Genomic DNA, 13,092 nt, shown 5'->3' on the forward strand with positions numbered 1-13,092 from the left:
ACTTCAGGTAATCCTTCCCTCTGTCACCCAGTTCTGTTTAAAAACCTTAAAATATAGATGTTTATCATTGGTAAGTCACGTGAGACAACTGTACCAATTACTGTGATGGGCAGATAGCCAGGGCTCGCTCTCAGAGCCACGCCATTAGTCATGGTGATGACAACTTCAGACGCTGAATTTCTCACGTCAGGAAACAAAGTTACCAATTTATTATTTTTAATAAAATAATTGCTTTAATGCAGTATTTAAAATAATTTTAAACATCTGATCGATAAGATACAGTACACAAATATGGAAAATGCTGCACTTTACATAAAAAGTAAAGCTAAGCATTTAATTATACAAAACAATTTTGCCTGATGCCATCAATATCTTGCAAACTATAGCTTAGTCAAAGTACTGCTTTTCTTATATATATATATATATGCTATATATACATATATAAATAATTTACAGCAATCATTTACTAGATTTTTTTACTACTCTTCCAACAAAAAACACATAACCGATTCAAAACTTACTCAATTTGGTAACTATCAGCAGTGGTTCTGACATTGGAGGGTGTTTGAATCATCATTTCAAGTTTTGAAGTAGCATGCTGAATAACCACAGGAAGCTTGTTCCTTAAACCAAAATAGTTTCAGCAGGAAGCCATTCAATGCAGTCAGCGCCTTTCCCACCGGTCCTGGGAAACAGCCATGCTATACAGCAGGGGTCCTCAAACTACGGCCCGCGGGCTGGATACGGCCCCCCAGGGTCCTCAATCCGGCCCCCGGTATTTGCAGACACCCCCCCACCCCCCCCGCCGGGGGTTGGGGGGGAAACCAAGCAGCCGCAGATGGCTGCCTGCCACTGCATCCGCGCGCCGGCCCCCTGGTTAAAAAGTGTGAGGACCCCTGCTATACAGCATTGTGTCGTGAGAGGCAAAACGTTTGGAGGCTACGGAGAAGGGTGACCCAGAGGGTTTTCCTTCCACCACAAGGCAGTCTTTACCAGCAAGTAGAAAATCTTTGAATCTATTCTTGCAGTCTTAATAATCTGGAGTCCTCCTCCTCACTGAATAGAAAGCAGGAAACTTGTCTAAATACTTTCTGCTGGGGAAGTTTCCCCGTCACACTGCATCAATGTATTAAACCAATATCCTAAAAAAGCAGTGAATCCTGTGCTTTGCAAACACTGCTTTTTTTCCTTAAGACAGTCTCCAGCTGCAAAGTTTCAAGGCATCTCAAGTTCTCCCTTGTCAGCACAGGTTGCTTTTGTTCATTTCTTTCTATATCTATGCTAAAGTTCAATGCTATTTTTTCTATCTACAGAAACATAAACTGTTTATTCTGTTTACCACTCCTTTTTAGGGTCTTCCACTCCCTGTATTCAAGTTTAGTAACTCCATATGGTCCCCGAACATCGAAGTATGCCCTAACTACACTGTCTGATGTACTTCAATCACAAGAAAAACAATTTGTTCAGCTTCCCTCAGTCATTTTCTCAGAGGAAAGGGGGAAGGCAGCTGGGGTGAGGTGAGGGGGAGAAAGCACCCCTCATTCCTTTTGCTTGCTACTTTGCTCTCCACAAGCGAGTATCCAATAGCAATTCTAAACCGAGAAAAATTAAGATGCTGAGTCAGACAGGGAATACATTAGCATGTTGACTGACTGCTGGCTCGCGATTAAGTAAGTTGCCATGCTATGAAGTTCTTTTGAAGTGTTGTTTCCCTAAATAAGGTTGGATTAGAAGAAGGCACTACATGTAGAACAGATGTTGCAGACTCTGGCGTACCAATGCAAGCGACATACATAAACCAGGGACATGTATCAAGCCCTCAGAGCCTGCAAGACAGTTAAATGCAAGCAGGTAGTCAGGTGCTTGTGTGTGCAGCTCAGTGTTTTCACTGGTTTACAGACTGGTTTAAGCCAAATATTATTAAAACCCCTACAGGTGCTAGGTTAGGTATTTAATAAAAATGTTTATCTGTAAACAAGAGTTATCCTTACAACGGATCATCTTCCAGAAATTGGAATTTCAAGACAGTGCAACGATGCTTCAGTGTTTTCTTTGGCAGTAGACAGCAAGGTAAAATGTAAAATTCAGATCACTTCAGAAGAGCACGGTACAAGGTCAGAGAATGCTTCATCTCCCTCTCTTGTTCCATGCAGAATATCAAGTCCCTGAGACAGACACGGGTTATTCTTGGACAGAGCAGCTGTTTGGTAAGGCTAAAACCTGATGATCCAGGAGGAATTCCATTGCCATTCAAACCCTAAATGGAGGAGAGAAAAAAAAAAAAAAAAAAAGATTAGAATTGCATATAAATAGAAGTTTTCAACCAAACTGGTTCGATTATACTGCCTACTAGAATAAAACTAGCCTTCTGGTGTTCAGCTTTACATGTTGAAAATCCAGAAGTTCTCACACATTAAATACTTTAAAGATGAAGCAAGCACTTGCAGGCTGATGGTTTATTTCAGTCAAAGCAAACAGAAAATTCTATCCTTCTTTGAAACTATATTATTATGGCACGACAAATAACTGCTGTTTCGCTGAAATCATACGACATAGACGCTTGCACTGAGAAAGGACAAGCCAACTATGAAGAAGGTACTACCATAACTCCTGTGCAGAGCCCCAGGTTGTGCACAGCTATTACTCCCACTTGCAAATGCCCAAGCTCCAGAAGTTGACATCTCTTCTTGAAGAAAACCATCACTGCGAGTGGGCTCTAGCCTTGGAGCATGGCTGGGAGAAACTTTTACCCTGGCCATCACCCGTGAATTGCTCTTTAAGGGAGGAACAAACACACATGGTTGAAGCATCCACGTGTTCAGAACACTGACTGTATCTGAGCGTATCCATCTGAGTCGGCTGCCTTGCTTGGTTATGAAAGCAAAATAGGTAAAAGATGATGATGTTTAGTAGTTATACATTCAGGCTACTAGAATGAGCAACCCCCACACATTCCAAAATGCCCCAAGATTTATTATTGGGGCGTGGAGGAGGAAGATTACCATGCACTGCACAATAGACTGGCTACTTATCTTGGAGCCAATCTACACAGCCAGTCTCTTATCACTACTGGAGGGTTCTTGGTAATGAATGCAATTTGTACAAATACAAGTGCTCAGTCTCTGTAACTTCAGCAAGGCAATGCCTGCCAGCATCAACACCACTTGGAGATGGTGTTGCTTGGATGCTGTGTTAACTATATCAATTCTTACCCTAACACTCTCTGCAAGACTTCAGCAAAATGACTTTGCCCACTTTGCTTAGAAAAATCTGGTTAAACCCCCAATATATTAGAAACAAATACCAGTGCTGGACTATCTATAGCAGTGACTACTACTGTTTTTAGGGGGGAAGCATCGAAATTTATTTTAAAAAAAATAAAATAAAGAGATTCACCAGAGAGCACACACCAACCACTGAAAACCCAGGGCATATTACAGAAATGGATGCTGTATTTCTTACTAGCAGCATGCGGGGTATTCAGCACCATTTCATTTGCTTTACAGTCGATGCTATTAAACACTATGAAATGCCATCATTTGAAACTTTCAGTTTGTTAAATGGCTTGGAACAAACGCATGCACGGGGAAGACTGCTGGCCACATCGCACAGAGAGGGCACCGCTGTCCTAGTAAGACACAAAAGGGTCACAGTTCAAGTTTGTCATATGACAGCACTGAAGGATCCAGGGAAAAAGATAGTTCTGCAATGCCGCTGCCAGCACGGGTTGAAAAGGAGGTCAATCCAACAGGATGCAGCAGAAGGCCTGAGGCAATGTTATAAATGAAACAAACCCCAAGGGTTTTCAGTAACCCAACAGCAATGTCCTTTATAATTCAAAGAACTTTATTGAGGTGAAAGTATTTTCTCTCTAAATAGTCATTAGACTAGAAGTCTTACCTTTAAAAAGACACCAAACAAAGCCACCTCAAATCTGTTCAGTCCCTTAACAAAGAGGAGGCAGGCAGCACAAATCCGCCAGCCTGCTTTGGAAGCTGTTTGAGCTGCAAGATGCTACAATAGGGCAGAAATGCCAAGCTGCCTGCGTTTGAGAGAGAGTTGTGGATTTTTTTATTCGTAAATTCTTACCCATCATGCCCAGTGCAGCGCAGAGACATGAAGTGATGTTATGCTGTAATACCACATCCAAAGCCAAAGCTTATCCTGAACTGTTTGCCAAGGCAGCCAGTTCATACTTTTAAGTTTCGCGTAGCATCACACTGGCTTATCAGAGCTACTGAGTACAGCATTTCAGGGGCCAGGGGCTCTTTGACTAGTTACTGAATATATCTAAACCAACAGCTGCTACCACAGACAAGTTAAAATAAAAGGTCTTTCTCTCAAAGCACGTGATGATTTAAAATTAAAGAAGCCAACAGCCTAGGCCAGGGGTCCTCACACTTTTTAACCAGGGGGCCGGCGCGCGGATGCAGTGGCAGGCAGCCATCTGCGGCTGCTTGGTTTCCCCCCCCAACCCCTGGCGGGGGGTGGTGGTGGTGGTGGTGTCTGCAAATACCGGGGGCCGGATTGAGGACCCTGGGGGGCCGTATCCAGCCCGTGGGCCGTAGTTTGAGGACCCCTGGCCTAGGTCATTCCAGCCCAGATTGGGACTGTGTTGGAGAACTCACACTGAAATAAGTTTGTACAGGAATGAGCACAAACTCCTTTTACCTACTGTCTTCCACAGCTGCATCGAAACACTGGTCTTTATTGTTTTTGTTTTGGACTTTGGACAAAGCAGTGGAGGGTGATACACTGCCTTTTTGTAATACAACATTTGGAGACCCAAAAGTGAAAACACTTGAAGTTAAAAGGCCATCTGCACATCAGAAGGAAGCATCCCAGGCACCTCTGTTAATATCCAAGGCCTTATTTAAGAAGTGCCCAACTCTGAGCTATCCAGGGACACTTTACGGGGAGTGTCCTCTGCTGCTCGGTTTTCAGAGCCTCTTCTTGAGCAAGTTCCTGGTGGGCAGCAGGTCAATCTTGTCTGGCCCTAGGCAACAGTCAGAAGTCCTCTCCTTTACCTCTCATATACCCCTTCCTGCACAGAAGCTCCCCCATGCTGCTTTTGAGACCTTGAATACCCTGGTTAGAACACCACCAGTGCAATCCTTGCGCCCAGACAGCTCTATTACATTCCTGCCAGCTGGGCAGCATCCACTTGCACCTTGCTATTCTGGGGGATTCTTCACTGCAGAAGTCTTCAGTCATACCCCAAGACAGCTTTGTAAGCCTCTTCAGAGAGGAAGCAAAACCCAGCTTTTTCAACCAGGCCACAGACAAGTACAAAGGTAAGTGAATATAAAACGCAACCCTGTAGGACCAACTCTAGCAAAGGGTACTGCAGCCAGACTGCACCCCGCTGCTGCAACATCTAATTATTAGTGTCTTAACTAGCAACTTTGTTTTTTCTTTTTTCAATTTATCTGTTGGTTGCCTTTTTTTTTTTTTTTTTTTTTTTTTTTTAATTGGGAACACTCCTGCTCTCCAAGAGGGGAGGCTGGAAGACATCAGCCATATCCTGAAGTTCTTGCCTTTCACTCAACCCCCAGCACTCCACTTTCCTTCCAATAGGGAAATGACACTGAAACGTGCAGCCCAGGAAGGGTAACTATCAGCATAGATACTGCCACTCAGCCTGGGTATCAACAGCTGACAGACCTTGTTCGTAAGCCAGGTAAGATACTGCACCACTGCAAACCACCCTTTACAGCACTGAGACCACCTGCTGGCTTAAAACCAGCCCCAGGGGGCCACAACCGCAGCAGTCCCGCTTTTGGCCTATTCTCTGGGTCGAGTAAAACCAGCAACTTTGGCAAAGCAATACCCTGTCGCCCGTTCTTGATCCTTAGAACCTTTTATACACACCTGACAGAGATCGGTTACTCCCACTGATGGTGGCAGCAGAACACACCGCAGAGCTCCTGCTACAGTGCCCCCCTGTTGTGCAGCTAGTTTTGTTGAGAGTTTGCTCCCAGCGCCTGCTTTAGGATCTGTAGAGCTCTCTCCAGTGGCTGGATCGAGAATTAAATACCAACTCTGAAAAGGCAAGAGTGAAGCTGATACAGAGCCACAGCTCCGACAAGGCTCTTCCTTTACCCAAGCTATCATCACCACCTTACTCCTAGTCTCCAAGGCATCTGGAGCATGTGACCTACAAGTGTGGATCACAGGTACTGACAAGGGTGTCAAGAGTTGCTCAGAGCTATTTTACAGACCCTGACACAAAGCTCAGGGGGTCAGCAGACACCCTCCCACCAAGTCTAGGTCGGGCTCAGTGAGCTTGCTCCCAGCAGAGTACACACTCCCTTCTCAAATTCAATGGCTTCACACCAACCACATTCAAAATTTTAAACTCGAGAGTGGGGCACTTTAAGGGAGCAGAGTGTTCAGTCAAATGTTAAAATCTAAGCCAAGAGTTCTCATTTGAATTTTTGGTGTGGCATAAACACATCCTAGTCCCAGAGTCAAGATCCCAAGAGAGCAAACTGTCATTGCACCTCTGCTGCACATTATAAAAATACCAGCAGCAGAAGGAAGCAAAGTCATGAGTCAGTTTCCAATGACATCTCCAAACACTGAAAAACTACAGCCGTGTGCAGCAGAGACGTTCTCGAAAGGTGGTAAGAGCACATAGTAAACCGGAGCAAAAGCACCCAGGTTTAACCCCCAGCTCTGTCACCTACTGTCACACTGAGGTCAGTGGTATCTAGTGTACCCTGTACGTTAGTTTCCCAGCTGTAAAACACTGAACACGTTCCTGTTTCACGGGGGGGGGGGGGGGGGGACACGGGACACACGGTTAAAAAGCCATTAACATATTGTGGTATACTCAAACCTTCCCTGGATCTGCCCCAACAGCAAGGGGGAACACAAAGAGACCCTGTCAAAATTGTGACAGTTTTGCTTGTACAAATAAGTGTCTAATTTAGGCCAGCGAGAACAAAGTGAAAGAAGCTGATATTACTTTGGTGACAAGCCAGCCTACTGATGCTGACTATTTTAAAAAGCCTTGGTCTGACAGAAATACTCCCACTTTCACAATACTACGTTAACCAATATTTATATGATTCTTTTTTAAAAATAAAGTTGGTTGCATTAAGTCATTGGGGTTTTGGGGTTATTTTTTTCTTTTAACCTTACAGACTATCAGGGTAGATCAAGCCGATGTCTGAAAGGCTTAGATCTCTGTTTCCAGGCTGCTTCTCGTGCAGCTGAAAACAAACATGTATATTTATGATGTTATCTGCAGCCTACAAAGCCACCTCATGAAGCTGTCAGAACTATATAATAGAGAATGCTATTCAACTACACGTTTTTCCTCAGATTTCATTGCAACATTCCTACAAGTCCTTTCAAACGTAGGCAACAACGTGTTTTACATATTGAAACAAATTACTGTGAATGCAATGTCAGTTTATTCACTATTATGCCCAAGATTCATGTACGCATGTCACTTTGTATGGGTACATCAGATGCTTAATCTGTACCTGGAGGTAATGAATACTATACAAATATGTCATGTTAGTTAATAGACAATTATTAAGCTGAAATTTTCTGGCTCTTTGCCACATCATTTTAAGCAGTGTATTGTCAACTAAATTATAAATCTCTTGACCCTTCACATGTCATCAACATTTGCACGCGTTACCAATATGTTCAGCCTAAAGCTACAATGCAATTAGTCATTTAAATTGCAGATATCTTTCGCACATAAGAAGAATTAAGTTCATCTCTAGCACAGAGAAGGCACGATATGGGCCAATGGACTGTATTTCTGAAGTGTGTGAATGGCAGACGAGAATATTTTTGCCTATTTACATGGGAAAAAATTCACATCAAGTGTATGGCCTAGACTGACAGCAGTCAGGAAACACAGCGTTGAAACTGAAACTCTCCAGCTGACAGGGCTGTGCTTAGCTAGGTCTTGCAGCACATAAGTAAGATGCTGAAGTCGTATTTTATAATTGCAGTAACATTTTTAGATCCCCTTTTCCCCAAAGGTACAACCACACTGTAGACTTCAACTGTCGATAACTTGAATAAGAACCAGCAGCTGAAATTAACAGTCTGCACATATTAAGCATATTCAAAGTAGACAAAAGAAACACCCCTCTTGTATCACTTTAGAACTATGGGCTGGAGGAACGGGTGGTGTGGTAGAGACAGAAAGAGACACAGAGAAAGAGAGGGAAACCCCTCAAGTGTAGAAATAGATTTTGTAGCTTGGCTCTGAACATCTACTTGCATACAAGTAGTCTAGGTCCAATTTAAAGTGATTGCTTTTAAATTCATTTTCTGCAGCTTTTAAGAAAATACTTTAGCAGACTATCACGAACCAATGCCGAACACCAGGCAGCAGTCTCTCTGCACCCCATGGATGTACAAGGTGCAGCAAACCTATCATCGTTCACTGCAGCACCAACTACTGCATTTAATTCACATTTAGACACAGTTACATCCTTAACATCAATACTGAAGCTGATGAATTAAACTAGTGTGTCCTCTCATCACAAGGGTTCATGGCCAAAAAGGTGGCAGTAACTTCTACAGCTGCTGCTTATAAGAGTGTAAAGCCACATACCCCTTAACTATCACACATTCTTCCTGCAAATGCCAAAAAAATGAAAGCAATTTGATTGTCACATGGTGGAAAAACTGAAACATCTTGCTCCCCTAGTCATTTGGAAGAGTTGGGGTTTTCTTTCATTCTGCAGAAAAGGACTTGTTGCTCAAAGGTTTAGTTCTTCCTAGGTCATCCTGAAGAGCGTTTCCGAAGCTTAAACAAGTACCATATACAGAATATGTTTAATCAACATGCATACCGGCATCCTAAGCTGTAAAGCAAGAAGGGCAACTTTAAGTTCTGCTAACAATGATCAGATGTGACAGAGACCTAGCCCTAGAAGAGAAGATGACAAGCTTGTTTTCTCCACCCACAATCAATAGTAAAAATGGAACAATGACCAGTGTGGTAAACAAGACATTTCTCCCACTTCTTGTCAAACTTCTCCTCAGAAGGAGAATACAAGCCTATTTATGGACTGTGGTATTAGATGTGTATCACTCTGGAAGTATCACATTATTTTCAGTATGTTTGGCCAGAGCTAGGAGTTTTGACAGAAAGAAAGTACTTGAATGGCTCTGCACTGACCCCAGGATATCAGCTGCATCATTTACTTCTGTAGCAGCTACCTGCAGTAGCCTGTTTCCACAGTAGAGCTAGACTATGGGTGGCAAGGCAAGACTCACACTTACTAACAGAGCAGCTAGTCTTGGCAGTGGATAGAGCAGCCCCAAGCAGTACCTGGAAGGAGGAAATTTCATTTGCTGTTCGATCAGGCAAAAAGAAAGAGAAGACACAAGATTTACCCTTAAGTCAGTCAATGCAACCAACCTGGAAGGCGGCAAATGAAGGACACGCCACCAACACCATTTCAGGCCAAGACAGACTGCATCACTTCCAAGTAGTTAATGTGTTACTGAGCCAGAAAACAGATGAGAAGCAAGCAGTATCCCCCCCCCGCCCCCAATTACACAGAAGTGCAGGCATACAACTAAATTTTCCCGTATAAAGTAGAATGGTCCAACCACAGTCTTCCCATAAGAGTAACACCCAGTCTCCTAACTCTACTTTCAGAGTTCTACCTTTTTTATCCTCCCTGCTGTGTGATACCACACAAATATACTACTCTTAGTTGAAAATCAAAGATGACCTTGGACCCAGGACACCTTTGGCTAGAAGGAAAGAAAGTTCGAGGACTCAGACCTGCAAGTCTTGTTTCCTCACAGAAAAAAGCTTTAAATATCTGCAAGGGTTTTCAGACTTCTATGACTCTAGTTACAGTGAGAATGAGACAAAGCTGTTTCCAAAATAGCTTTGTCATCAGAAAAGCAGTTAAACTAAATCCAAAAAAATCCATGACTATTTCTCAGTATTGGAAACATTACAGAGTATGTTACCAACCAATAAAAACTATGAAACAGAACACAGAATTGGAAAAATTAGTCTGTGGCTTCAAGTTTACTTTTTTCTGATTTGTTTTAGAAGTATTCTCCCTTCTCAAGATGAATTATTTTTCAATTTTTCCCACCCTTTAATTCATTACTGTTCTCCACATGCCCCAAAACAGGGAGTGGGGAAGAGGTGGGTAAAAAATACACAAACCCAAACCCACATATGAATCAAATCCAAAGGCCTCTCCCCCTCATTGTATCCAAAAGACCGTATCTGGTCCAGAGGGAACAGAATGAGAGAGATGAAGATATTACCACCTCTGGAATACAAGTAGCACCAATTAACACATTTTCACAATAGAAGGATTTTCTTACCAGGGCTTTCTCAAATTACTCTTACTGAACAATACTATTCAAATGTTAAGTTGCAGTGAAGAGAACATGCAAAACTACCCAAAGGAGTGTTTCCAACAAGAAGGGGAAAAGAATTCCCATTATACTGATGTCTTTTTTTTTTTCCATTAGGTCTAGAGCGTTAGTCTTATTTTTCATTCCACGATCATCACAGATTTGCCCCTACTGCTATTTCAAGTTATATAAGCAATAATCACAGCAAGATATAGTTTACAGTTTTTACATCGCCTTTAGGTCCACATTAGTTGACAGACACGACACTCCTCTGGGCCAAGGAAAGAACTTCTTTCTCTATTTGTTACCTGCCACACTATGAGGTGATGTGGCTGCTGTAATGTACATGCTTGTGTCACCACATGTTCTAGTTCCCAGATCAAAATAATCCATAATAGGTCTCCTTAAAAGACCAAGTAAAGACAGCAACATTTCAGAGAACAAGGTAAGACCAACGTGCAGGAATCAGGCATTCAACTATCCCCAGACTTTCCAGAAGAGGTGCAAAGCCAGGTGGTGGCACAGCACGGAGAAACAGATACCTAGGGCTGAAGAACCATCCCGGTTACACACAGATACTTTCATGGAGAAAGGAAACACGGTATGCTAACAAAATGCTGTTCTTAGCCATCACGCTTACTGCAACAGAAGGTAGCAGATCCATACCAACCCAGTTTGCTGAGCGGACTCTTCCACTACCCATTACATTTTGGTACTGAATAAAGAAATGCAAATACGTAAAAAATTTGCTTACAGCGTTTCACTCCTTTAATACATACTGTAACTGATTATTTCCTCCCTGTCTCCTCAAATACTTTCATTTTACACCAATAAAGGCTTGAAACAATTCCTTTCCATTAATTATCACAAGCAGGCAACAATAAAAAGAAGCTGAACCAGAGTCAACTTTGCTCTAACGTGGACATAAGAGATACAAACACTGTACAAAGAATGTCATCCAAGGGAATTTGAAGTCGTTAAAAAATGTAATGCAGTTAGCATCAGTGATTTCATTCAATACTGTCAAAGGATCATTCATATTCAGGAATAACTTTTTTTTTTTAATAAAAAAAAAAAGGTCACAGGAGTATTAGACACAGATTTACTCCTTGCCATTGCATAAATGTCAGGAAGTTCTGACGTTTAAGATTACTTGAGAGTAAAACTGTCTCTATTTGCAATTTGAAATGAGAAAGTACATCCTGCCTGTTTAAATTATTCTCAGACAAGTTGCCCAAAATGATGATTTTAAAGATGCCCAAATGTGTATCAGCCTAAGGCCATGTTGTACTTGCTTTCAGTTTCAAAGACCTTCTTTCATCTCTGAAGAATGGAATGTTGTTTACTGCTCAGGGTGTTTTGCCATGTTATCATGAATGTATTACAAATGTTCTGCTTCTTGAACTACAGAGTGTTTTTCAAAAAACATTCGTTAGTCTACAGAAGAAGTCTTAAGCCTTTTATAAATCCTGCTCAGATATATTGGGACACTTAAACATCTAAGTCTAACATCCTTCTCAAGTTTGCTATCCTGCATAATTTCACAAAAAAAGAAAAGAAAAAGGTCTGCTGTGAATTGCTTTATGGTAGCATGAAGCCTAAGTACTAGGCACTGGAATGCAAGATTGCATGTGAGAAACAAAAGTAGTTTCACTGGTAGAATTACTTTCACCTATTGCCCTTACAACTCAGTCTAGAAAGGGAACCTATATGAGAAGCATCTTAAAATACAGCAGGTGAATTTGTGACAATGAAAGGCTATCAAGTCATCAAGTTTATGGTCAGTTTTAGGCACATTATGTCCATGTTCTTCTAAATTGGCAATGAAAATAATGGATCACCACCTTTCAATAGCTACACTGTTATCTGTCTCACTTTGGCACAAACTTACGAAGCTTTTAATAAAGCAGACACATCACAGATGATGAGAAATAACTGAAAGTACCTAACAGGCAGACTTGTTAAATATTCAGAAACAAATCCGGCAATAATTAACAGAAAACCACTATGAAGAACAGGAATAGTTGCTTGATATAAGCTTAGGGAAAAGGAGAAAAGAATGGGGCTAACTGTTCTTGTGCTAGACTAATTTCTTCAAGTTTTTCCAGTTGTATTATAAAAAACCCCAAAACCCTATACCTTCAACTTCATATGTAAGTGCATTAAAAAAAAAAAAAAAAAAAATCAAAGAAGGGAAGAATAGCTGCTCAAAATCTGGGAATGCTGCTTTATGCAGCTTGTTTAGATACAGATTCCTTCACTTTACTTGAAGTAAACGGGGAGTGTTCAAGGAACTAATTGTGTCTCCACGTCAGAAAAAAAATAAATCAGAGAAATACGTCTATCCCATCTCATTAGAGAGGGTTCTTGTCACAGTCCAGGCTGAAGGAAAACCTACGGGACAAGTGCCACCACCGTCTCAGTTACGCTGCAAATAACTGAGCTTTATACAAGGTCCTTCCAGACTCCAGTATGCAAAAACACCAGAGCAATTTCAATCCTAACATCCATCTATTTAAGCTTCCTAGGCCACAAGAACGAAAAAACCTTAAGTTTTATCAGAAAGGACAACTTTACCACCACTTCCTTCGCACAAGTTACCTTCCAGGCCCCTGCTCACTGTGCTTGGGTCAGTAGCCAACCAGCCATTTACTTGAGCAATATCAAGACTTCATGAGAAAGAGGGGCAAAACAGCAACAACACTTGAATGACAGCCCACAGCA

General features: G+C 41.9%; 1 protein-coding gene across 2 annotated transcripts in view; it reads right to left on the reverse strand.

Moving 5' to 3' along the window:
* Nucleotides 1-212: 212 nt before the first annotated feature.
* TAF4B (TATA-box binding protein associated factor 4b) overlaps nt 213-13,092 on the reverse strand; it is a 75,079-nt gene continuing 62,199 nt past the window's right edge. For both annotated transcript variants that reach the window (XM_055705770.1, XM_055705769.1), the window contains exon 15: nt 213-2,257. In XM_055705770.1, the coding sequence (XP_055561745.1) occupies nt 2,090-2,257 (168 nt within the window). In that variant the 3' untranslated portion in view covers nt 213-2,089. The remainder of the gene's footprint in view (nt 2,258-13,092) is intronic.

This window comes from Falco cherrug, chromosome 3, assembly GCF_023634085.1.
Source record: "Falco cherrug isolate bFalChe1 chromosome 3, bFalChe1.pri, whole genome shotgun sequence".
NCBI lineage: Eukaryota > Metazoa > Chordata > Aves > Falconiformes > Falconidae > Falco > Falco cherrug.